This window comes from Stylophora pistillata, chromosome 1 (genome assembly GCF_964205215.1).
Source record: "Stylophora pistillata chromosome 1, jaStyPist1.2, whole genome shotgun sequence".
In the NCBI taxonomy this organism is placed as follows: domain Eukaryota; kingdom Metazoa; phylum Cnidaria; class Anthozoa; order Scleractinia; family Pocilloporidae; genus Stylophora; species Stylophora pistillata.
The window spans coordinates 35,646,652-35,672,502 of NC_142519.1; the positions used below are offsets into that span (position 1 = coordinate 35,646,652).

Genomic DNA, 25,851 nt, shown 5'->3' on the forward strand with positions numbered 1-25,851 from the left:
CCAAACCCCACTTGGTCTCTTGCGTTTTCCCGCGTTGTAGGCAGTTTAGTTTGTTTTACATTGAGCTCTCATTGGCTGAAGATAGTTTCCTTTTTTTTCTAATTGGAAGCTGTGATTACTTTGGTTTTGGTTTTAGGACACTTCATTGAAAAGCGCTCTGTATTGTAATTCACCACTATTACTATCATCGCAACCTTCTTTGTGATATTTACTGATCTTACTCTGTTTATTGAGATGACCTGAATCAGAAAGTTCGCGCGGGAGGATTGTTGATATTTTGCGTTACCATGGTTCCAATTTGCAAGATGCCTCACCTACCATAGCTAAGCGCTGAGGATATTGACTGCTTTTGTTTATGTTGAAAGTTTGCGAGTTCTTTGTTTTTGGAAGTTTACGAATACATCGCCTTTACTATTATGTATCTTTAACCGAATTCAACCCAAAAAACTTCCAGAATCTTATTCGAGAATGCCATCTTGCGACATTCTTAACAGTTAAATATCCAGAGTTTTGGTTTTTGCCTCTAATATCTTATTATTATAAATATTATTTAAAATATCTTATTTCCTTTTCACGCGAGGTCGTGTAAAACAGTGCAACAAAAAAAGGTGAGTTACACACAAATCTTGCATTTTAATGAAACTCAAAACTCGTTCAGAGATTGATCTAAGCGTCGGAAAGGTACCGTAAATAAGCGTCCTAAAAATAACGCTTGATTAAATTGGCTAGAAATATAAACAAAGATATTATGAAGCATGAACTAACCTTTTCCTGGCATCCCTGCCTTTCCTCGACTCAATTTGTTTTGGTTTTATTATGCCTTTCTAAAGATAATTATCTTGAGCCACTGCTCCTCTTATTCATTCGCGCAGAATGTGGGCGCGAATACTAATATATCAGGTGTTCTGATTGGTCGAATTTGAGTGAATGAATGGCATTGGTTGCAGAGTGCGTAAAGTCGAACAAACGATCTAACACATAATTTAGCGAGAAACCACTGTTTCTCTTAAGAGAAGATCATTTTAAAACAAAATAGCTTGAGATGAAAGAGGTAAATATCCGTAAGTGACAAATGCAGCAACATTGTGCTGAATTTTACGTAGATTTTCGGTTAAGATGATGTAAAATTTCCTTCTCTGACCGAAACATGATCTGCAGTTGCCGTTTACTCGTCGTTTTTAAATATTTTTTCTATTATTTTTATCAGTATTTGATAGTTCAAAAGAATATCGCTAATGTCCCTCTTTTCGATGATTTTTTGGGGGCTGTAGTTCTAAACTGTAGCCTTCTGAAAACGAGAAAGATAACCTCCAATGCGAGCTAAAGTTAATGAAGCTGTGTTGATGTAACTCTGCTATTGTAAACTCGAAATACCTTTAGCAAGTACTAGACGATTTGTAAGTACACGTTTGCTAAAAACTGCCTTTCATGGCCTCTCATCGCTTAAGGATGAAATTATCCTTTTAATGATAACCTTGGGAATGTCGTATCTTGTAGAAATGATAGAGACGTAGTTTGAAAAGTGCTTGAAAAGAAGTTTCGCGAACATTAGAAATGACGCTCTCGATAATACCTTAATCTCGTCTACAGGATCAGTGATGTACTATTCAGTTGAACTTTTATCGCGTAAAGGAAGACTTGGACTGATTTGGTAAGACTATGAATGGTATTTTAAGACGATATATTTGCATCCAATTGGCTTTGCCTCATCAATGAAGTAATGAAAGAGTTTCAAAGTTGCAGCTTGTAAGAGTATACAACATTGAGGGAAGACAAGGCGGGTATAAGAATTATGATTCTCTCTTCCTTTACTTAAGGCTGGCTGCAACTTATGGTGAATCGAAGAAAGGAATGGCTAATCGAGAATTTCGAAGAGTTGATATAACAAGAGCGTGGTATGTCTTCAATGTCAACATGTAGTATTCTACTTGGTGTTCATTATCCCCTATTTGTTTGGGTTAAAAAAAATTGCCCTGGGTTCTCTTTATAAACTATGAGTGCTAGTTAACCAACACTTTTCCCAATCATAACACCGATGAAGCAAAAGAATCACATTATATCAGTGGGTAGTACATTCAGGCATTCACCCTGAACACATTTACATTAGTAGGCAAATTCCCCATACTGTTCTCTATACATTTCCTTTTGTGTTCACAAGGAGAAATTGTTTATTAATCAGGAACATGTTTAGTTGGTGCTTATTTCGTTTATTCTTGTGACCTGAGTCTGTGATATTGGGGTGATATTAGGGTGAAATTGTAGAAGACATTACATGCTCAAGTCACTCTTAGGGGTCAAAAGGTTAATGTACTAGTTTGGGGCTTTCACTGACAGACAAAATTTGTCACTGTGACAGAAGAACTTTAGCAGGTGCTAGAAGTCATGAATATTTTAAGATCATCCTGAATTACATGATTGTGTTGGCCTGCTGTGTAATACTTTGCTAACTTGATATCTGCATTAATGTTACTGCAATATTTATTTCTATGTAATGGTCAACCTGGAATGACCAAAAAAAAAAAGTTTTTTTTTTCTATCTAGTCATGATATAGTGAGTCCTGTGGTGCCATTTGCTCTTCGATTGTCGTCTCATTTGATGATTGGTGTAGTGCGCATCTACAGAGAGCAGACCAAAGTTGTCTGGAGTAAGTATAGTCAGTATATGTGTTAATGTTTTATTGTTATTTTTTTATGCTTAATTTTTACAAAAATTGAGACAGTTCCTCTTTTTGAAAGGGATATATCATACTCAGGTGTTCTTGATTCAAATTAGAAATTAATCAGTGATTGAAATGGCCAGGGATAAAATTAAACATTAACGTACAATATGAAAGGGTTGTGAGGCCATTAAAACATCACCTGAGCTCAAATTTGCAACCTTAGCCTTGGCACAATCTTTCACCTGATATTTAAGTGGTCTGTTTTTATTTTTGTTTATTTCATTATTTGCATTTTTTTTGGTGTTTGAGCCCTCTGGGCCACCACATGTTACCCTTTATTAAAACAGAAGAAAGGATTCCCATGAAACAGAGGTCAACTTCAGAAGATGTTTTTTTTCCACCAGCATGAATCTTTGCTCTTGTTTTATATCATCAAAATTGTGACCTTGTGTGAGAACTATTCTCGTGTGAAAATTTAATGTCAACTTACCTTCATTTGCTGAATTTCCTCTTTAATTCAACTATTCACTTTTCCCAACCAACTGATTTTCTTTGAAAAAGCATCATGCTTATTTCCCAAAGAACGAAGCTATCATACCCTGAAATATCAACTGATGGGGAAGTTTCATATTTTAGTATTATATATTGCTAGGTGATTCCCAAATTCTCCTTGAATGTATAATATTTGTATTCCTTATTAACTGTCAACACTTAAAACCCCACATCACCGCACAGCCACTGAATTGCCATGAACAGGATATTAAGAATGGATAAAGATACTTTTTAGAACTATACAATTTTGCGTATGATGCACGATCCTCGCAGTAGAGAGGGCTATTTATGCAATAGCGAATTAACTTAATGGCCTGTTCCCAGTTGGCTTGTTTGCTCAATTGGTAGAGCGCTGCACTAGTATTGCAGAGGTCAGTGGTTCGAATCCTGTACAGGCCTGATTTTTTCCAGGTCTGATTTTTGCTATTGCATAAATAGCGCTCTCTACTGTGTGGATCGTGCATCATACATATTTAATACCGCAGTTCAAAATATATGAACTTCATGTATACATTGTCTCTATACAATTTTAGTAAAATTAAATGACTCGAGGGAAAGTCGCCTCAATGCATCGTACATCTCAAATTAGAGGGTATAAAAGTGGAGACTAAATTTCATTTAAATACTTTTGGAGATGTTCTGATGATTCAGGCCAATCTATGATTATTATCTTTTGCAGCTGAAGTGACACAGATGTGGAAGACATTAACAAATGCCTTGGCTATGAGAACCAGTGAAATTGATATGATTAATCCAATGTTAAGGTAAATGAACCACCAAATGTACTTTTAAAGGAAATTTGCAATTTATTCATGGTATTACGGTGTGTGGTTCACATTCATTACGACTTCAACACGGACAAAGTGTGTAATTCATTAAGTATTCCGGTTTTAATTGACACATGCGCAACAAGGCGCTAGAATTACCGAGAGATACTGGACACCACTTAGTATCCTAGTGACTGATTGCAGATTCATCAAAACAAGTTGACCGGTGTTCTCAATCGCAAACCTGTTGTGATCGCCTAAGCATAAGGCACAGTTAACGAAAAATGAGATATCGCTTCCAAAAACTGTTGGCTTCAAAGCTGAAGCAGTCGATGATGAAGGGGTTTGGTGTGCGTGCACTGTTAAAGAAGTGAATGATAATTTCGCAATCATGTCCTTTGACGGCTGGAATGCGGAGTGGAATCACTGCGTCTTTCATCCACGAGAGATCACGGATTAAACATTTAGTTCATTTCTTTATGTTCGGCTACAAGAACAAAATGGAATTGTGCTCTAAATCAAGACAAACGGTACAAGATATCGAAATAAAAAAGACCTGTAAATAAGCACCCCTTACCTACATAAATTTCCCTTCGATAAACAATGTCTTTACTTTAGGAAGACTGACTTTTAGTTCTAAATAGCACTTTTTGTAAACAAAAAGCTCAAATTACGGTTCGCTTTCATTTCAGGCGTGAATTTGCATAATCTTTCATGGACGAAATCTTTATGAGTTTCAAGGATCAAAACCATTTACTAAACTGCTCGTTGAACTGTAACATGCTGCCACTTAGCAAACAAAGCTTTCCAGATTTAACGTAGTTCGCTTCAAATTTCTCAATCTATCCTTAGTTTCTCTGATTGCATCCAAACTGGTTTTACCACAGCTTCCATCAAAGACTCCCAGTGAAACGTGACGTATTAAAATACGTCATGCGTTACTAGGTAACAGAGCTCATACATATGCATGAACCCCACTTGAGTGGGGTTTACAGAATTACACACTCTTTCCATGCTGAAGTCATCATGATATTTTCCATGGTAATTCTGCTCTTCATATCTGATGGCTGCGGTATTTCTAAACCAGAGGTGGAGAAAATATTTTCACCATTGTTCCCTCTCTGCTCCTCAGTGCAGAAAATGTTTCAGTATAGACCAGCAGCTAAACAACAAAAGAATCAAGTATCCTTGTATTGTTTGTATTAACTATAGTATCCATGCTAGTATACGTTCAGGAACCCCTAAAATGCAAGGAAAAAAGACTGTTAACTTGTTTCAAAATTTATGTACTTCTCCACTCAAGGTCACTGGTAATCTGTTACTTTTTTAACCTGTATCCTGTCAGAGCCTGACTTTTTATAGGATAATTCTTTTCGTAATTGCTAAAATTGCTGCTCACCTGTGAGAGCCAGGGCTTTACTTAATTTTCAGCCGGAGATCAAATGAAAATTAAAGATTTAAAAACTAAAAATTGTAATCAGATTCCTTTACAGGATAAAAAAAAAACTTTTAAGATTTACCATCACTCACAGTGTGTGTTTCTGCATCTCTCTTAGAAGTAGTGCCCAACTAGTATCTGTAAGGCATGGGTTTCACTTCTGTCAAGGCCAAGATCTTTCCAAGCTCCTTTTCTGCAATTGTTTAAATTGCAGATCACCTGCAAAGATCGTTGTTTATTTTAATTTTCATCAAGATTTGCTGGACAAATAAAATTTATTTGTATCCTACATGGCACCCCATATGCTTTCAATTGTGCTCTGTATGGACATAGTACAGCTTATAGGATACAAAACATTTTCCAAATGGATTTCTTGTTTATGGAATCACATTGCTGATTTCTTTAGAATATGCTCTTACAGACTTACCAATGCTGTAATTTAACTGTTCACATTTACAACAATTAAGTTCTAGGAAGTTCAATTTGAACTACACATTTATTTCATGAAATCCTTTACAAAATTAGTAATGAAAAAAAAAGACTGACTTTAAAATTTATCACCAGAGAGGAGGTTATAACAGACACCTTCGATTTCACAAGTGAATCATTCCGCTTGGACCTTGAAGTACATTCTGTAGCACTGATAGGATTGGTAAGAAATACTTAACCCATGAGACTGACTAACATCTAATTTCTCCTTAAAATACAACCCTTGAATCAAACATTATGGTCAGGAGAATAAAGGAAATTATCACCAATTAAGTAAAGAAGCTCTGACTTGATTGTTAAACAAATTCTCCTTGTCAGCACCATAGGGAATATGTAGAGAATTGTATGGAGAATATGCGTACTGATGTGAGGGGGTAAAGAGTTTATGTATAACCAAACATTTGATAAGAGAACGCGAAAACAGTTTCTAGACTTACTTTGCCTCCCTGCAGAGTCTATATTTGTCGTAAAGTTCGTTTGCAGCATGCGACATAGACGCTTCCTGAATCAAATAACACTTTTTTGGAGGACAAATCCATTCTTAAATCCAACTGCATATAGGTTTTAAGTCATTGGTGCTACGTGCTGTTATAAATATTCTTTTCACAGGAAGGTTATTTTGTTATAAATGGAGACGGCCACCCGTCGCCTTCAGTAACGCCTCCCTTACCTGTCAGACGGGTCAGTCCCAGTCCTCCCAGTCTACCTGGAACTCCCGTGCAACTCGGAAGCCCTGGGTGGCTTCCAGAGTGGAGGCCTTCGTCGGGATCAGATAATGAACAAAGCCCAATTGCAGCAAGGGAAGGCAGTAACAAGATAGAAGAAGTTGATAACGTTCGGGTGCGGATGGATGAAATGATTAAGGTAAGTATAATATTCCCACGGCTTTAGACAAATTAATTTTATTTTGCCTACCTTTTGGATACACAAATTGTTTCAAATGTGGTTTCGAACTGATGGTACATGTAGCTTACTCAAACAGAACATTCAGAGTTAGATTTCAAAACATTGTTGGTGCCACGCTTGAAGGAGGGTATCAATGGGGTGAAACGTTAGCCGTAAAACGGCAAAAAAAAGAAAAGAAAAACCTAGACGTTTTTGGATAATTGACAAATTCTAACCGGTAGCTCTGAAAATAAGTTAACCATCAATATTTTTATTGTAAACGTAGCGGAAAGAAGTTCCTGATAGCTGTAAAATGGCCAAACTTTTATCGTTCGCCGTAAAAACCAATCAACCCATTGAGATTTACATGTAGGCCATGCACGTCAAACGCCAACGTGCGTGGGTTGGGGGGAAGGGGGTACAATAAGGGTATTCAAAGGGACAAGTAACACACCCAGTCGCTCCATATTATGGAACGGCAATGATTCCATATGGATAGGCCACTTAGCTCGAGTACAGGTTTAACTTTATCCAATCTGTGCCACAAAGCTTTCCTACTTGTAATTTAAACAGATTCCAGACGAAATCGACATAACCGGGGAAGAACCTTTGCCAGACATTTACACCATTGAGGTACTTTCGTCCCAGGAACCTCCTAAAGAAGGTGAAAAGAAGAGCGAAAAAAAGGATCGTTCACCGCAGCCAAGGGATAAAGAGCCGAAAGATCAGCAACCAAGGGAGAAGTAAGTGAAACGTTAGCATGGTTTGTTTCATCTGATAGTCTCCTTTTTTGCCATCAACGACTCCTTTTAGAAAGGATGAAATGTTGAATCAGTGATAAGAGTCTCTTGTAGTCTAAAGCTGAATAGCATTTCGACTCTTATCATACCCCAGGAGGCTACAATGAGCGGAAAAAGTCTTGATATGGTTTGGGGAGGGGGGAGGATTTCAAGTAACTCATAAGATTTCTGTTTAACAGATAAGATTTCTGTTTATTATGTTGAGTGGAGGGTTTGCGACCATCTAATAAAGGGAGGCGTGCTAAGTTCTCTAGCCACTCATTGTAGCATATTGCATCAGACTCTGAATCGGAAGGCCGCACCTTAGCCTTTGCAAAGACTATCGTATGCTTCTCTTTTCTATATACATGTAGGAATAGAAATAGGCGGCTTGTCAGGGAACTTGCTGGGATGTAAGTTGTAACACAAAAAAGGGAAGAGACAAAATAGCTTTATACGTTTAAACCATCTCTCTTTTTCTGCCCTGACGTCAGTTTATGAATGAATTCATGGAAAGACTCCACGTTGAACGAGCAAAGTGCGGATTTTCTTGTGGCCTTAGAACGCATAACCACGCAAAGTGTGCCTTGTTTTTCAAAGCAAGGATAAGACGCAGGTCTATTCCAGATTTAATGCCGTCGCAATTCTCGATTATTAACATTTTAGTACAACAATTACTTAGATTCCACAGAAGAAGAATTTGAAAAAGACATATGACCGCAAAACACTATTTTTTAATTCTTGAGGCTTGTTGCAAGCAAATGATCAACTCTCTGTTTTCTCTTCCATCAGACCTCCAACACCCCCTCTTCGCTCCCCTCCCCCCTCCCCTCCCCCCACTGGAGATCCGTTAGATGATGAGCCGTCCGCAGCCGAGGTGCTTATTGTGAATCAAGAGACAGGACAATTATTCCCAGCACTTGACGGTAAGAACAGTGCTTTTCGTAAACAAAAATGGTCTCACGGGAATTTTGGGAGTAAACGAGAAGGTGAGGCCTATTTGTCAATCTAAGGGACTAATTCACAATTGACATTGTTAATCGATTTGGAAACCGTTTTGGACGATGCTGGACGGGAGTGAAGGCTTTTTGTGAAAAATTCCCAGAGCAGGGTTCTTACAAGTAGGAAAAAATTGTTCTTTTCTGTTTAACTTGTTTTGTCCATTCTATGTGTTAAATTTTTGACACCTTACGAAATTGGTTCTGAAATGTGCCTCGGCATTTCGAAAACGCATTGAACTGACAGTTTTTCTTTGCGTCATTTTTTTGCTCTCCTCAAGAGTTTACCAATGAGTCTCAAGTTCGACTAAACGAACCAAGTTTGCTGGCTTGCGTCAAAACATTAAAAGGGACGATGTTCTCATTGTTGATTCTCCCCTCTAATTGCTGCACATTTCGTTGTAAATAAGTTACTTTGGTATTAGATTAAGATAGTGACTTCTAACTAAGAGATTATAGACTTAATAATCTCTTGCTTCGAACTGATAAGTTTGAGTATTCTTTGTACCTATTTGTCGGGTAATATATCGATGTTTTTGGGAGAAGTTACCCGTTAATCACTTTTGGGAGTTAAAGAGCGAAGGAAGGAATGGTCATTATTTGTTGAGACTATGACATCAATAATAAGCGGATGAATATGTTTTTTGATCACACCAAGGAAAATAAAACATTATCTCACCCCTAATGATTGGTGCTTCAAGAGAACTTTTCACCTGATAATATGATGTATTTGTCAACAGGATCTGACAGTGAACTGGAGCTGGCTCCCACGACTATATCAGAGCCTTACGAGGTAAGCGTCAATGGAATGCCATAGGTTTTACATATCTTTCAATAGTGGATGAATAAAAACACCAAATATTGGATGCAATGAAGATCTCCTGGTCTCAATCTGGTTCCCTAACGCAAGCAGGCAACTTAAAGTGAAAAATGTAAAACTTGTTTGACAAATGTAAGAGATCGTAATAGTCGCGATACTGTAAACCACCCTCCCAAGTTATTAGTCTAACCTTTATAGGCCAATCTACCTGTAAACAAAACTAAATCTGATTATAAGTTTCCCCCTCCCCTCGATAGAAGCTCCCCTTCCAACATTTCAAACAGCATTTTCTCTTTCAGTTACAAGCCCCCAAGGATAGAAGCTCCTTCGTTTATAAGCCCCTCTAAAACCCCTTATGACGTTGTACAAGCCCAGGGGTATGAAAAGCAGTTTACGTGATGTCAGTGAGATGACAGTTTTGCCAAAAAGTGCTTTTACCCAGATACCTTAGGTTGTAAGAACAAGACAATTTCTATCGAAACTTTCACAAACAGACGCAAAAACGGATGTATGGCCCTCGACTTACATGAATCTGTAGTATAAATTCCCAAAGAATGTAACCGCTTCAGTAACACAGAACCTCTGTGAGTGTCCGTAATGTGAAGTTCAACTATGTTTAAGCAACAAGTTCGGAATTCAGTCTAACCCAGGAATTTTTTTAACAGGATCCTGTCGCCAGGGGAATTTTTTAGTTACCCCTGGGGTGCCTATCGAGACTGCTTCCTCCCTACCCATAACGTGGACTCTAACTGACTATGTTTAAACAACAAGTTCGGAATTTTAACCCTAGGAATTTCTTATCAGGATCCTGTTGCCAGGGGATTAGTTACCCCTAGGGTTCCTATCGAGACCGCTACTCCCTCCCCACCCAGGAAAAGGAGGAGACTGGTGGTGGACCGCAGCACGCAGATTGACCAAGATGTGATCAGACATAACGTGGCTACCGGTGGAAGAGAAACCTTGTGTGAACGAGTAAGAAGTAAACTTTGTCCGACGAAGGGCGAACGCTCGAAACGTCAGCTTTTGTAATTGTTACGGTGGCCAATTTACCATTTCAACTTTGTTGATATATCCAAATTATTTTGTCTGTGAATGATCAGTTGAAAAACTTAGTTTATTTTCCGGACTTACTATACTGCCCATCCTATCACAATCAGTTTAAACAAACAATGATGTTCTAGTTCCACTATGAGGGGCCTGAACGGCAGAGTTCCACCTCCTGCCCTTCTCTCCCCCAACCCTCACCAACGTAATGTGAGTTTTCATCCCGCCAGCCCTGATAATGCACACATATTTATCTCGCTTAGCTCTCGCAACAATTAAGTGCCGTGTCTTTTGTAACTCACTTACCACTTAAACTGTTTAAAATACCTAAACAGTTCCAATAATCCCTCTGGGAGGAACAGAGTATGGCGACTTTCTAGAATAGACAGCGTTGATGATTTTGGCCTATTCACCGATCTTATTTCAGGAACTTGAGGAGCATCCATTACTCTCTGCAAAAGACCTGTTCATAGCGCCAGTAACAGAAGGTCTGTTGATAGGTTCAAACTCCTCTAGTGACAAGAGGGTTTTAAAGGGGTTCACCGTTAGCCATAAAACGGCCAAAACGCGTAAAAATTGACAAATTTTAACCGTTAGCCGTAACAAAATTGAATGATAAAAATATTCCTATCCTTTATGTCATTTTGGGTTAACAGTTACACGAGAAATGGCCAAACCTAGTGAGACCCTCTGATTCTCCTTGCACTCTACCTGTGTGCTAAGGGCATGAGAAATATTTGATATGTATTTGTAAAAACACTTATCCTAAGAAACGTAACGATCTTGAGTTTCTTGAAATGAACAATTTTGTTTAAATTTTGAGGCAGGTGGGGTGACTTGTCTCAGTACTGGTAAGCGGGAAAGGGACCGAAGGAGAGGATAAGGGATAAATATGGGATTAACTAGCATCCCCTCGAGGTGAGGGAGTCGACAGCGCTCTACTAGGTTCTTCATACATAGACTAGAAAACGCATCAGTATTATGGTTGCATGATATAATTTTTCTGATTGTACCTGCCGTGCTTTATCTAATATATAATATTTATATAGTATTTTCCGCGCTTGACTGCTTGACAGAATGCGTGGCAATCAGCCTACTCGCTGAGTGCAATAGAAACCAGGGATGTTTTTTTCTTATATTTTCAGCCCTGATGAGTAACCCCTTTATTGTCTTATGGAAAAGAAATGCTGTCACTACTTCTGAAGAGTACCATTCAAGCGAGTCTGACGTCTCAGAACAGATCAGCCTGTTGCCTTCCGTTACCGAAAGCTTTGAGGTAGGTTCCTGGGCGGATTTAGTTGTAAACAGGTGTCAAAAACTGATCTTCACTCTTTTATGTCGTAAAGTAAAGTGCAGTCCTTTCCAGTCAGGTTTAGTATTTTAATTTTCAGAACTCTATGTTTGTTTAAAAATATGAATAATTTTATGGAATTTGAATGGATACAATTTCGAAAAAGGTTTTGTTTGTGCGTGTGTGTACTTGTGTTTTTCTTAACGTCACTCTAAGTATATCGCATTTTTTTCTGTTAGGTTCCAAGAGACATGGAAACCCCATCTGAAAAAGAGATTCTCCGAGATGATCCTAATGCTGAACAATCTGGATTGCTTGAACGTTCAGAAGCTAGCACCATTGGGTTTACGCCAGATACGCAAAGTTAGTTTCCTCTTCTTTGCATAAAGTATCATGTGACACGCGCTTTTTGAAGTGTTCAAATAGACGGAATTTTTCACTGTTAGTTTTTGAACCTTAAATCTTGTAGATGGCAAAATAAGAACCGGGGAATTTTCTAGTGGCGCCGATCAAGACATGGAACCTCCAGAAATGGAACCAACTGCACCACTGCGAAGGTACGAATCATCTCTAACTGAAGAAGTTACTTTTCATCAAGAAAAGGATCCATCCCTATCGCTAGTTTTTACTCACTTCCTGTATTTTCAGACCCTCTTCTTTACTTCGCTCCTCCATGACTGGACTTTTGTCTCCCATTCACGAGCCGTCCGATTTCGACGAATACATGGAAGATATCGGTAAGAAAAGAGTAGTTATGCGCTATTTAATCATTCAAAATATCCCTCAAACAAAATTGCATCAGTGTGCTTTCGATTGATTTCAATGAACAGGAGATCTTCCAACTCTTATGGAGCAATCTGAAGTCACGCAGTCCCTCGAGGAGCAGACAAGTGAAACTTGGAGGTAATATATTGAAACTATGGAGCAACACTGGTTAACGCAACCGTCAAACGTACCTGGCATGCGCACTCCAGTCAGATGTGGTCAGCCGCGCGCCAATTTCCCGCGCAAAAGGTTACAAGATAATTGCAACGAAAGACTGCCCTCACGCAAAACGAAAATAAGTTGAAATGTTCTCAGAAATATGCAAAAAGCAACAAAAGAGGGGGAAAGGAAAGATTGGTACTTTTTTCGCCCGAAGTTAATCAAATTTAATTGAACTTTATCAATAAAGATCTAGGCTTTTATAACATGGCGGCTTACTGGTTTGTGTGGTTTTCACACACCATTTCGGGCTGGCTCTTTCAGTAATGTTTGCATATCTGCAGACGTTAGACTGCTGTGTCACAACAGCTTAAACTTGTCTTACTTCGCTTTCTTGTATTGACCAAGGTCGGCTTTTTTCAAATATTAATGTAGACATGTGTAAAGACTTGCTTTTCTACAAGATTGATTATATGCTTCGCCTCTCCCTTTCCGCGTGAAACCAAAAGCCATTGGGAATGGTACCGAGTCCAATCTCATCCGACATGATCTCGTGACTACCGACGGCTAGTGACGGTGAAATGTTAACAGACCTGATTTTCACACTTTTTAAGTTTAACCATTTTCTTACATTCAAATTGGGGGGGGGGGGGGGTATTTTAAAGTCAAAACTCAACCAATTACTAGTTTATTGCTTGTTATTCAACAAATATTGTTCACAGTTGATGATTTATTTTGTACATATCTGGTACGCTGTATGATTAATTGTTTTATTCTCTTTTTTTTTCCTACTTGTAGGATAGTAAACGGAGCCATGAGACTCAGCGACGGCCCAGTTTTGTTCAAGAATTTATGTCCTCCACAATCAACAGAGCGAAAAACTGCAGCTAGAGTTTTCTATCATCTCCTCGGTTAGTATTGAACCATTGGAACTAAGCTTACAACCGTGTTTTTTTTAAAAGGTCTCAGTGGTTTCCGTCAAACATCGAAGTGCGATATCTAGTGTACGCTTCCTTTATGAGGGCCCATTCTCGCGACAAGACGAATAACATCTTTCAAATGGTTTTGTCGGCGGTCAATTGGTGTAAACGCATCACGTGACTGAAAAAGCCTCAATTAAAAGTGGGGAAATGTGGTGATATTCCTGAAGTGGTACTTCCCAACGTCTTCCCGTAAATTGGTTAACGTTTGTTCCGCGCGTTGCAAGAAATATGTAAGGGATGATGAACTCAATAGCCTTCATTTAGCCTGAGAATTTCCTCAAATGTTTTCCTTGAACGTCTTCTTCTTCTTTGACTTACGCGGATGAGTATCCGTGCATATTTTCGCACCAAATCGAGGCCATTTTTTAACCTTCGCATCGGCACTCGGCTGCGAACAGACTGCCAGAACATTTCTTTTACATTACTGGCAACCTAATTCATTCTTTACTCTTCTCTATTGACTTTGTTTTTGTCACTTTTCAGCATTACACAAGAATGGAATATTTGAACTAAAACAGAGAGATCCTTACAATATGACGAATATCTACATTGAAAAGGGTACAAATTATTAAACACACTCCAAGCAGGGCTGGCGTTTTTTTGTTTTTTTTTTTGTTTTTTTTTTGTTTGTTTGTTTGTTTGTTTGTTTTTTTACATCAAAAGAGGAGATTCCGATATCGCTTTCGGTAACTTATAGTTTTAATATCATATTTTTTAACTTTCATCTTGAAACACCGTGAGAGTTACTTTATCAGCTCTAAACTTTCACAAAGGTAAATCAAAGTTCTATGGCTTCACTGTCACTCTGATTTGCAGGTGTTTAGGGTCTACTTCGTTAAAGTTAGGTTTCGATATCATCTTCTCGATCACCTTAGTTGAAGAGTTTTTATGAACGATCCAGGCCCCGGCTATGGTATGGAAACCAGTCGTACACGCAAACTCGTTTGGCTTTTTCTTCTGCATTAGAGCAGTTTTCATTTGAATGTGGAAAGTAATTCGAAATTACATTGGTTTTCCTTTACTTCGCTCTGTGATTGGTTCAGAAAACTCGCACCTCTCTCGACCAATCAGATGCACAACTAAAACCAATCACGGCTTGGTTGTTTTTATTTTGAGTTCTCATTGGCCCTTAAAGGTGTTTTCCTTTCTTCTGATCGGCAGTTGCTTTACGACGCCTAATAGAAAAGCGTTCTAACGTCTCAATTGCTTGAGCATTACATGGGACGCGACGATCCGGAAGTTCCAAGAGATCATTAAGTAACCAGGTTTAAGATCACAGAACTTTGTCCGAAAAACAAAATTGTTAAATATTACAAAAAATTTGCTATTACCTTAAAAAAAAACCCTAAATATTGGACTATGTCTTTCAGTTTCACTTCACATCGTAAAATTCGTCCTATGCTGAGTATAATGAAAAGTATAATCAGTTCTTCGGCTGATAAGTACGGAAAGGTTCAGCAGTTTTCTAAGGGTCAATCCTTGATCCAAGAACTTGAATTTCCAAAAATTGATTAACGAGAACAAGACGGTAAACGTTTTAGTGAGGCGAAACTCGTCGTTCGAACTCGCTAAACCCAATGTTTAGCTAAGGGGTCAAAAGTTTTACATGAGCCAGTTTTGGTCTGATGAAGTTGGTGCATGTTAAATTCAGCAAGCCTCGTGATAAACAAGGCGAAACAAATATTGGGAAGCGGGTGGCCATTGCTATTTTCAATCCTGAACAGTATATTTGTAGGATTATTTACAGTATTCCTTCAACCTTAAAGAAACAGTTGTTTTTACTAAAAGTGAAGTAAATTAGACGAAAGCTTCATTTTTAAATATTCATTATGGAAAAGAGATGCTAAATCATCCTCTTGAAGATTATTAGTGTTGTAATTTACATTTTTATCAAGAGGTGAACTTATTTTATAGAATGCAGTTGATTTGCTATTTCGTCGTCCAGATTTGTACATCAGTGCTGTAGGCTAAAAATTATTAATTTATTCCAAATGTTTTTTACAGATAAGGATTTTGAAGGGACTTGGACAATTTTACATTCACAAGTCTGAAGTAATATTTGATAAAGCTGAATATTAGTCAGCTTAAATCGGCTTTACAGTTGCGTAAATTATTTGTCATAATGCTTGCGTTTCATTGAATTAGGCATGCTTACATTCAAGTCGCAAATAACTGTACATTTTTTAAATATTTTTGGATTCCTTACAGGCGTATTTTATATATTATTGCACTATATTTAAAAAAAATTGAAAGCATTATATTAGCAAATTTCGTGCAACGTGCCCTAAATAAAGATACAATTTGTGTTTCCGTAGTCTTATATTCTATTTGCAACTTTTTACATAGCTTTGGGAAAATTTACCTTTCTCAGGCAATGAGAATATATTTTGGATGCTATCACGCGCGCGCATTCGAGGTTCTGGAGTAAACTTTCCACAGAGTAAGTCCGTGATTTTTCCTGATGTTTCTACAGCATGGAACGGACTGAGATCATAAAATGTGTGATCACCAAAATGACAGAGACTTGAAACGGAGGTGCTGGCCAACTATTGCTCACAGTGTAAGATCCTGTGTTTGCTGGGGTGGGCGGTGCTGTTAAAATGGAAGGTGAAGTTGTTCCGTCGACAGCTATACAAGGGAAATTATACAGCTCGATAAGTGCAAGAAAAATCGAGCCATGAAGCAACAATAGATGTTTCGTTTGGGTTAAGCTCAACTATTTGCTCGTTTGTGAATATTAAAAAGAACTTTGTGCGGGTTGGCAGAACCTGTGCAAGACCAATACCGTCTTTAGGGTATTAAACCTTACAAAATAGGGACTCCGGAACTACGGTCAACTGCCTTACTTATTATACATGGGAATCCCTTTAGCAAGAGCTTAAGGTTAAGAGGAGGAAAAAGGCCTTCAGACCAACTCGCAATACAAATCAGCCTTAACATTTCTTTGCACTTAAATTGCAATGTGAATTTTATACGTCATACCTTTACTTGAACATTGTTGCAGTTTCTTTTCGTGATACAACATTTAATACGGAAAGGGGGGAAGGAGTATTGCAGCGAGCTGCAGTTAATCAAAATCTAATTCTAATCACTTCCTTAATAGTGGATTGACAGGAAACTTAGTCAATTTACGCAAAAGGGAATTTTATCTCCGCTTATAAACACTAACGCAAACGATAGGCTGCTCACCAGGAATCGTTAAGACATTTTTAGGAAGCAGTTTTGAGGGAGGGAGCAGGAACGGGGAACCCCTCTCCAACCCCCTCCTTCTGACCCCGCAGGGGGAGGGGGTCCCAGGGTGAGAAAAAGTGGTAAATCATAATTATAATAAAACAGCCTATGGTCCTAAAATACCACGCAGACTTCAGTGTGACGCTCCCCTCACCACTTCCCTGGAATCGATGGAGTGTCTCGCGTACTAACCTCGGGGTACGGCGACATCTCTCACCCGAATGATGTAAGGTTTACGAATTCCGTTTATTCCGGGATGTACCTCGCATTGAAATTCTAATCCGTGGTCATCGGGCGTGACATTTGTCAGGATGACCGACAATCCATCTGTCTTCAGCCTTGTTAGATATTCCGGGCAGGATCTCGTGCAATTGATCAACACACACGAGACTCTAGATGGACTGCAGTACACGATTTTTTCCTTTCTGCCACCCTGAAGGATCCTGTACCATGTTATGTCTTCAACGCCTTTCTTTGAAAATTTGCGATGAATCGGACGGCTCAGGTCGATGCTTTTCCCAACAGTCGCGGATAAGCCTTTAGAGGGAAAATGATGCGCAGATTAGCTTAAGCTTATGATAAAGTAAATCCCGAGGCCCCAAGGTAAATCCTTGAGCCCTGAGGTAGCTCCGCACTGTGGTGGAGAAATTTGAATGAACAGAGGGCCCTGGCGAAATCGTAACTTCCCCCCCCCTGACCTATGGAGAGAGAATTTTTTGTAGAATAAACAGTGCATAATGACGTATATTTCAATTCAGATGTCACGGTGAAAGCGCACTTGTGAAGAATCTGCATGACATAAAATCTTTAAAAATAATGAAAACTCCTTTTGCAGAAACACGAGCCTGCTGATTCACAATAAAGAGCAGAGGCACAGGCCACTTGGCGTAAGGCACGCGGCTGCAACCTGTTTGTTTCATTTCCTTCGTTTGGAGGTATGTCAGTAAGTGATTTTTTACATTTTGAACATGATCTCTATCGCAGACACACTGTCAGTGTTGATCCTGAATTTGTTAGCTAAGACTGAATTATCAATTCATTAAGTACAAAATACTTCAAAGTTTGGAAAAAGTCGCTCACAATGTTTAATTGTAATGCTATGGGTGCATTCAAGCCTTTTCCACTGCCACATTCTTTTAATTTCTTGACTGCCCCTAGTTTTTGCGTTCATCAAATATTTCTGAAAAGGATTTTAAATCACTCCTGCAACTGCAAACCAAGGGAAAGGGAATGCACGCCTCTTATATAATTTTATTATTTGAATATTCAGAAATAGATAATTCACTAGATAGGTAGGGTTTTTTCACTCACAATTTGCTGAAGATCTGACCATGATGGTGTAATCACACGAAGGCTTGTTTTCTTTCTGTATCACCCGGCAGGTGTAAGAAAGCTTATCGTTGAGCTTCTTTTGCTTTATGTAAAGTACACCCTGCACGGTAGCTACTGTCTCAGTTCTCTGCTGATAACCCCCTGTTATGTTATACTTGTGGCATTTAAAATCTTCGTTGCAATATACGAGCTTTTGTTTGTCCTGGCCTTGCTCTTCCGGATCTTTAACAGTCCAGATCAGCTCTTTGTAAGAGTTTTCCTGGATAATACCAGCAAGTTGAGGATTACTGAGCGGGATCTCCTCGTTTATGCACTCTCTTCGAATGTCGATACCCACAGCACCTAAAAGGGAGGAACAGGAAAGGCAATGTTTATCATGGTTAGCAGTTAAAGTAGTTCATACGGATTGAAATTTTGATCTGAAATGAAAAGTCTTAGAGAAGACAACTTCCATTTTGACATGTTACCCCCACAGGTGGAGGGTAAGTATTTACCAAAGCTTTCTGACCGGGGTGGGATCATCAATGACTAGACAAGAGACTTATTGCAGAGGAGATTGTTGGTTTCGCTTTCGTATAGCTTCACTTAATTAATCAATCCCTGGTTTGTAGACAAAACATGTCTCACTGGATTGTAGCTGTGAATATAAAATAGTTTTAATTTTTAACTTCTAATTCCTAAATATCAAAATCATCCGAGATAAGTATCCATTTTTGAGGAGAAAGACTCAACATGGATAGATACCTTCACATTCAGGATAAACCGGTCAAATGCCATTACCCTTCTCGAAACATCTAGTTGACGTTATCAGTGCCTTATCGACGAAGGGGTTTTTCCCTTCGATTCAGTTTAAAAACACAAAACATAAACAATGATGAATGGATATATATGATTTGGCTTTTAGGAATTATCAAAACCGTTACTCAAACGTTAAGGCCATCCACAGGGAAGCATTTTTTGTTTAGCTCCATCAGTTAATTTCACAAGTTCAGTTCTTACTCGGAACGTGGTTCGCTGATCGACAAGAAATACGTTTTGCGTGACTCTACGCTCGGTCTCCCATAGTACGACATAGTTTCACGTCGTAGGTAAAACCAATAACCTATCGTACAGGGCTAACTTTCAGGATTTTACTTATTTACTTGTTTGGTACAATCCTATTGAGGCAAATCTTCTGTTTTGAAATTTCACTTCGAGAAAAATGAATACAGTTACCTATCACATCTCTTTAACTTGACACGAAAAATGTTTAAACGCTCCATGCCAGGGACCGTAACATCTACAATCGCGATTTAATTCGGCATAACAATTACACAATGTGAGTGACTTTTTCCTAACTTTGAAGTATTTTGTACTTAATGAATTGCTAATTCAGTCTCAGATAACAAATTCAGGATCAACAGACAGTGTGTCTGCGATAGAGATCATGTTCAAAATGTAACAAATCACTTACTGACATACCTCCAAACGAAGGAAATGAAACAAACAGGCTGCAAACTCCAAAAAGAGATGAAAACTTGTAAACAAGAGCGAAAGAACGAAGCCCAACAACGCCAACAGCCATGACAAAGGTTTGTTTAATAATCTTCAAAGCTTCGCAATGGTTTTGCTTTCGTTGACACAGCATATTTATGACATTATTGCATCATCTAAGACTTTACTATGTCGTACTGTTTGTAAATAAACAGGGAATCAACCTTGAGATTCCCCGTTTGTTTTGGTGCTTAACGATCAGCGTTAGGTTCCATTCAGCTTCTTATGCTGATACTAAAAACATCCAACGGGCCAAAGACACAGAAATATGATATTAGTTCTTTGACTGCTTTCAATCTTTTCGCCAATCAGTGAATAGTTTTGATCGTCCACGAGCGCTTTAAGAGAGTGTCCACGAGAAAACCAGGCAGAACCGGTTTTCTCGGTCATGACGAGCTTTGCTCAAGAAAAAAATTCTCAGCAGGCATCGTAAACTGGTGCCAAGGTTTGGGGAAGAAGGCGTTGGGTGGATGTCATCACATTAATTACACCACAATGTAATTACACAGATTAGCGCCCACGAATCCACGAGAGATACGCGATTGCGTGCGAGTTAACGCGGGGTCATCTGTTGGCAATGAAAATCAAAATCATGAAATGAAATGAAGTTTGCTGTGCGCGTAATGGTCATAAAATACTGCGTTTTCTCTGTTTCTGCCTGTTTCCTTATAACGACATTTTTAATCACGTAGTCTTTCAAAGATCCTTCCTTTTCACAGAAGAGGCAATACCTGCGAGGCGCCGTATTCGAAAAAGCCTCTCTTTCGATTATTTAGGTATGATTCTTTCGCTTGGTTTGCCATAAAACAGTTACGAAAGACATCGCAATTTTCATGTGCCGTGCGGCCTGAATAACAACCGTATCGAATTTCCAGTATTGCGTCACTTGGTGGATCGATCAGTGTTCACGCTTTGCGATCGTAGTACACGATGTTATTGTTTTGGTACAAAACCTGTGGCGATCGCACGACTTGGCCTCGTATCCTGGTTAAATTCTTACCAATATCATAATATTAAACCTCGACGAGATTTTTAATGTCGAAATCTCGAAAAGCATCATGTTTTCGATTTCGAAACCATTCGAAATGAAGTCATAGAGGCAGTCGAATTTTCTACGTGCGGCTCTCCACCTGCTAACTTAACCACGCAGAGTCTTTGCAGGATTACAAGTGCCACACTTGACCCTTGCAAGCACTGGTATCTACTTTTGAAAGAGGTATGTGACGTTCCTTTGCGTAAATATTTCATACGCGATGTATTTAAGGTATTTCCCGACGAAATCCAAAGTGTGGCGACACGGGAACTTCAGCCGGCCAAATCATCGGTCGGAGTAGTGGGGTTAGCCAGGATTCCCGACCTCGTTCACGTTGTGTTCACGTTCGGTCTAAAAGCTGGTCTATCTTCTTCGTAATAAAACAATCCCCGACGAACTTATTAAATCTGCGGGATTTATGACTATCGTAAATCTGGTGAACTCCGCCACACTAGACTTTGAGCCCGAAGGCGCGAAAAATTTATCTTTTGGCGCCAAACTCAGTCACGACTCCGAAGAGCTCGCTTCCTAACTTACCGAAAGATCAGCTAGAGTAAATTCCCTTGGAGTGGAACTGAAGAAGCTTCGAACACGGATTTCTCATCTCGAATCAGCACGGAGTCAATTTTACAGACCCCTTTTTTCCACCTCAATGTTCGTACCTTGTCGTGGTGAGGTGGCTTCAGTGCCTCAATGACTAATTGCAATACAATTCCTTTAAAGAATTCAGCTTCAGTTGTTGGGCTGTATTTTCTGCGAGGTAGAGGCCAGACTAACACGGACTTTGTCATTGTAGTTATTGTTATGATTATTATAATTATCATTATTATTAATGATTTTGTTATTGTTATCATTATCTTTATGATTGTGATTGAATCATTTTCAAAATGAAATAGGCTGCTCAATGAGGATGGCATGCTGAGGCAAGTAGATTTTCATTTATTTACCCCCCCTCCCCCCCAAGTAGAAATTCAAGTGTTTCTGATAGTTTTTCTCTTCAATAGATTGTTAGAATGCAGAAGATTTTCTAAGACACATTGTACAGAGGGCTTGTCTTAAGTAGTTGTTTTCTGATTCAAAACCACTTGCCTAGTTCTGTTTCTCTTGGGTAGTTAGTCCATAGACTGTTGTTATCTGATGGCAGAACTAACAGGTGGATCTGTTTCTCTTGGGTAGTCAGTCCATTATGGGCTGTTGTTATCTGATGGCAGAACCACCAATCTGTTCTGTTTCTCTTGGGTTGTCAGTCTATGGACTGTTGTTATCTGATGGCAGAACCAGTCCCTATTTTTTTCAGCTCTATGCTGTCAGTCTTTTATGGACAGTTATTTTTATCTGATGCCAGTTTTAGCTTGCTCTTTTTGTTTTGAAAAATGTGTTGCTTATGCTGTTTGTCAGGTATCATCTGTTATTAGTCAGAGGCACTTTGGTCAATCAATGCTATCATTGTCCTCATTATTATTATTGTTAATTCAGCTGCTACTCTTCTCTCTTTGACACAGGGCCCACTACAGACAGCACTAGCTTAATGAAGTCCCAAAACCTTTCACAATGAGCCAACTCAAGAATTGCAGTCCTGAACAGTTTTTGGGGTTTTCCTGTCTTTTCTTGAGATTAATTTGTCTCAGTTTCAATTACTTGGATACTCATTCAGCTAGACTAGCAATAACTCCATTTTGTTCGTAGATAAACATTGAAATAATCATAATAGTAATATAAATGATAATAATGATTTGTTATTGTTATCATTATCATTATCTTTATGATTGTGATCATCATTTTCAAATTGAAATAGACTGCTCAGTGAGGATGGCATGCTGAGGCAAGTAGATTTTCATTTAATTCCTCCCCCCCTCCCCCCAAATAGAAATTCAAGTCTTTCTGATAGTTTTTCTCTTCAATAGATTGTTAGAATGCAGAAGATTTTCAAAGACACATTGTACAGAAGGCTAATGTCTTAAATAGTTGTTTTCTGATTCAAAACCACCTGCCTGGTTCTGTTTCTCTTGGGTAGTTAGTCCATGGACTGTTGTTATCTGATGGCAGAACCACCAATCTGTTCTGTTTCTCTTGGGTAGTCAGTCTATGGACTGTTGTTATCTGATGGCAGAACCAGTCCCTATTTTTTTTCAGCTCTGTGCGTCAGTCTTTTATGGACAGTTGTTTTTATCTGATGGCAGTTTTAGCTTGCTCTTTTTGTTTTTAAAGTGTGTTGCTTATGCTATTTGTCATGTATCATCTGTTATTAGTCATAGGGTGACTTTGGTCAATCAATGCTATCATTTTCCTTAGTATTATTATTATTAATTCAGCTGCTACTCTTCTCTCTTTGACACAGGGCCCACTACAGACAGCACGAGCTTAATGAAGTCCCAAAACCTTTCACAATGAGCCAACTCAAGAATTGCAGTCCTGAACAGTTTTTGGGGTTTTCCTGTCTTTCCTTGAGATTAATTTGTCTCAGTTTCAATTACTTGGATACTCATTCAGCTAGACTAACAATAACTCCATTTTGTTCATAGATAAACATTGAAATAATCATAATAGTAATATAAATGATAATAATAATGAATAGATTAATGGGAATAATCATAGGAATTATAACCATCAGGATAATGAACATTATTTCTCTAACTATTGTAAATATTTTTATCATTGTTATTATTATTATTATCATTATTATTGTTATCAATGTTATTATTATTTCCATCATGAATTATTAGAGATGCTTGGGAAAAAATGATCTATAGTTCCCTCCAACTCATTATTCTTTCAGTTAAGTGAATTAAGACTTTTGTGAACAGTTACTGCTTTATTCTGTCATTCCTGATGACCATAGAAATGTTGAAAGTCCACAGATATTATCCCTCTAAGAGTTTCTCCAGGTGTTTTTTTCCCTCTGAATTTGGTTACAACAGAATGAAGGGCATCAGAGTATAGTGCGCCCAGCTAGACATGAATTGCATTAACATTACAGGGTCATTTTGCTGTATTCAGGGTTTAATCTTAGCCTTCTACAGACAAGTTTGTTCCTCTAAATGCAAAACACATTTTATCGTTTTTTAAAACAAACTTACAAAAACTGCCAAGAAACAGCTACTCAATTTATGGAAACATGACGAACAAGTCAACTAGACTGTGTACTACACATCACTGAAATCAAAGTATCACTTTAGGAACATAAAATCGCAAGGTCAGTTTCCCATTTTTAGTGCCTGAGAAAAGATCAGGCCACCAGATTACTTCAAATTCTCTGGTTGCTCGTCCCTCTCAATTTCCAACAACCATTTTAGTTTACTGGGTGAGAATCGTGCTAGATTTCTTGCCCCATGCTCTTTCCTTGGCCGCCTGTAAAGCTTGTTGAGAGTTTAACTATGGTTTAACAGCTACTACTTGCAGTAACCTCCATGTTCCCTTGATAGCTTTTCTTTAACTCTAATGGTAGAGAGCTTTGATGACTCAGACCAGAAATAACATCATTCACTCTACCATCCCTGTAATAAAAAAACTTTGGATTTTTCTCTCCATAGGGGGCCGCAAATGCATTTTTTCCCTCGCGCGCTTATAAAAGCATTCGGCATGCTTGCCAACAAAGGGTTCTGTCCTCGTGTACCGGTTCACAAGAGCCAATACAAAAGACCAAACAATACACAATAGCTAACCGATAACTCCTAAACAAAGAGAGAGCAAGGGTAATTCCCTTGTGAACCGGTACACCAGGACAGAACCCAACAAAGCTTGGATGTATGTTTCAGGAACTTAGTATCTTTCAACTCGACACCATTTGCCTGAAACCAAAATAATAATTACGAAAGTTAAGAGATTATTTACTTCTGGAGTGAAATGTACTAAATGATTTGCCCTTTCAAACATAAACCTGAGTTAACAGGTTTTGTCAATCACAAAATGACACGCCGGGTTATTAGTATTCCTTGGGGACCTTCCTATATTATCATAAATATCTAAGAAAAGAGGTCTTTTAGCAGGTAATCTATGTTAAAAATCGCGCTGTACAGCACTTAGAATTATTTTCCTCACTCATTATTTTTCTCACACAGCAACTTCGCGTACTACGCAATTATTGCTACGCAGTCATATCTGGTGTCCAATTGGGAGAAGAGCTTGTTACTATTTTTGTTTTAGAGGTGAATTGCGATTTCTTGTATGTCCCCTATTTCGTCGAAGAAAAGCTCGAACAACTACTGAAAGTAATGAGTAAGTCACTATGAACAACTAGTGCAAAGTGACAGCACTATCGATTTGTAAAATTTCTTCTTTATTAATTGTAAACTGCCGCTGGCAGTGTCCGTGATCACGGATGGTCGTGGGTTCAAGTTCCATCTGGGGCTCGGATTTTTTCTATTACACTAAAAATTGTTTCATCTTTACATGCTCACTTTGGAGGTTGGTTGGCCGCATCTTGATATGCCTTAATGTGACAACGTGATGCTGTTAGTGAGTTTTCACAGGTGCTGACCAATACTTGGCTGTGTAGCCGCGCGACGCGGTTCCCGTCGAGGCACACACCATAGAGTCTCCAGTAGCTCAGTGGTTAGAGCATCCGACTAGATCACGGAGGGTCGTGGGTTCAAGTCCCATCTGGGGCTCGGATTTTTTCTATTACACTAAAAATTGTTTCATCTTTACATAATCCTATATGGGCAGTGAAAGTTATCACTGTACTTCCAAAATCAGTACTAAAATTTTTGGGCAATTTATTTCATAGCCCGTGCTGACGTGCAATTTACATCTACCTCCCGCTTTTTAGTCTATATCATCAAAATTCCGCACACCACATCTTTGTTTTATTAACTTAAAATAACTTGAAATTTACAAGAAATTTCCCAGAGAGTATCGTTTAAACATCAACGAGGAGAGAATATTTGAACGCAAGTTGAGCAACAGGTGGCCCAGGCTCTTTCACAGTGAATAATTAAAGAGTTTGTATAGGGATTTAGTTGGACTTGCTTTTGAGCTCCGTAAATGTAAAGTTGTGTGAACTAATCAAAGAAATAAAGTCTTACCTTCATAGAGAGTAGCCTGTGTTGGGTAAGAGGATATTTGTAAAAATCTATTGAAAACAGTGAAGATG

General features: G+C 38.6%; 2 protein-coding genes and 2 long non-coding RNA genes across 6 annotated transcripts in view; 2 read left to right on the forward strand and 2 right to left on the reverse strand.

Annotated features, from left to right (window-relative positions):
• LOC111326296 (uncharacterized) lies at positions 1 to 15,940 on the forward strand. 2 transcript variants are annotated; one of them, XM_088753445.1, is made up of 19 exons: positions 1 to 1,051; positions 1,591 to 1,651; positions 1,818 to 1,895; positions 2,542 to 2,645; positions 3,892 to 3,976; positions 5,982 to 6,069; positions 6,516 to 6,770; positions 7,365 to 7,534; positions 8,363 to 8,496; positions 9,309 to 9,361; positions 10,193 to 10,360; positions 10,860 to 10,920; positions 11,578 to 11,708; positions 11,963 to 12,086; positions 12,193 to 12,280; positions 12,372 to 12,460; positions 12,554 to 12,626; positions 13,446 to 13,558; positions 14,114 to 15,940. In XM_088753445.1, the coding sequence occupies exons 2-19, from the start codon at positions 1,599 to 1,601 to the stop codon at positions 14,200 to 14,202; spliced, it is 1,956 nt and encodes a 651-aa protein (XP_088609571.1). In that variant the 5' UTR covers positions 1 to 1,051; positions 1,591 to 1,598; the 3' UTR covers positions 14,203 to 15,940. The 2 variants fall into 2 exon arrangements, with proteins under 2 accessions (XP_088609571.1, XP_022785996.2); XM_022930261.2 differs by lacking the exon at positions 1 to 1,051 and having other exon boundaries at positions 1,441 to 1,651.
• Positions 2,165 to 6,573, reverse strand: LOC148742256 (uncharacterized). The gene is made up of 4 exons (XR_015998786.1): positions 6,344 to 6,573; positions 5,510 to 5,636; positions 3,151 to 5,220; positions 2,165 to 2,616 (listed from the first exon to the last, which is right to left on the reverse strand). It is a non-coding gene; the product is annotated as an uncharacterized LOC148742256 (long non-coding RNA).
• The window catches only part of LOC111326277 (uncharacterized), a 19,174-nt gene continuing 8,914 nt past the window's right edge, over positions 15,592 to 25,851 (reverse strand). The window contains exons 1-4 of one of the 2 annotated variants that reach the window (XM_022930236.2): positions 19,655 to 19,962; positions 18,173 to 18,535; positions 17,054 to 17,398; positions 15,592 to 16,258 (exon numbers count right to left, since the gene is read on the reverse strand). In XM_022930236.2, coding sequence (XP_022785971.2) covers positions 16,098 to 16,258; positions 17,054 to 17,398; positions 18,173 to 18,535; positions 19,655 to 19,820 — 1,035 coding nt within the window. In that variant the 5' untranslated portion in view covers positions 19,821 to 19,962 and the 3' untranslated portion in view covers positions 15,592 to 16,097. Of the gene's footprint in view, positions 16,259 to 17,053; positions 17,399 to 18,172; positions 18,536 to 19,654; positions 19,963 to 25,851 lie in introns of those variants that run through there. The other variant, XM_022930238.2, reaches the window with a different exon arrangement.
• LOC148742257 (uncharacterized) lies at positions 20,528 to 25,147 on the forward strand. The gene is made up of 2 exons (XR_015998787.1): positions 20,528 to 20,942; positions 21,656 to 25,147. It is a non-coding gene; the product is annotated as an uncharacterized LOC148742257 (long non-coding RNA).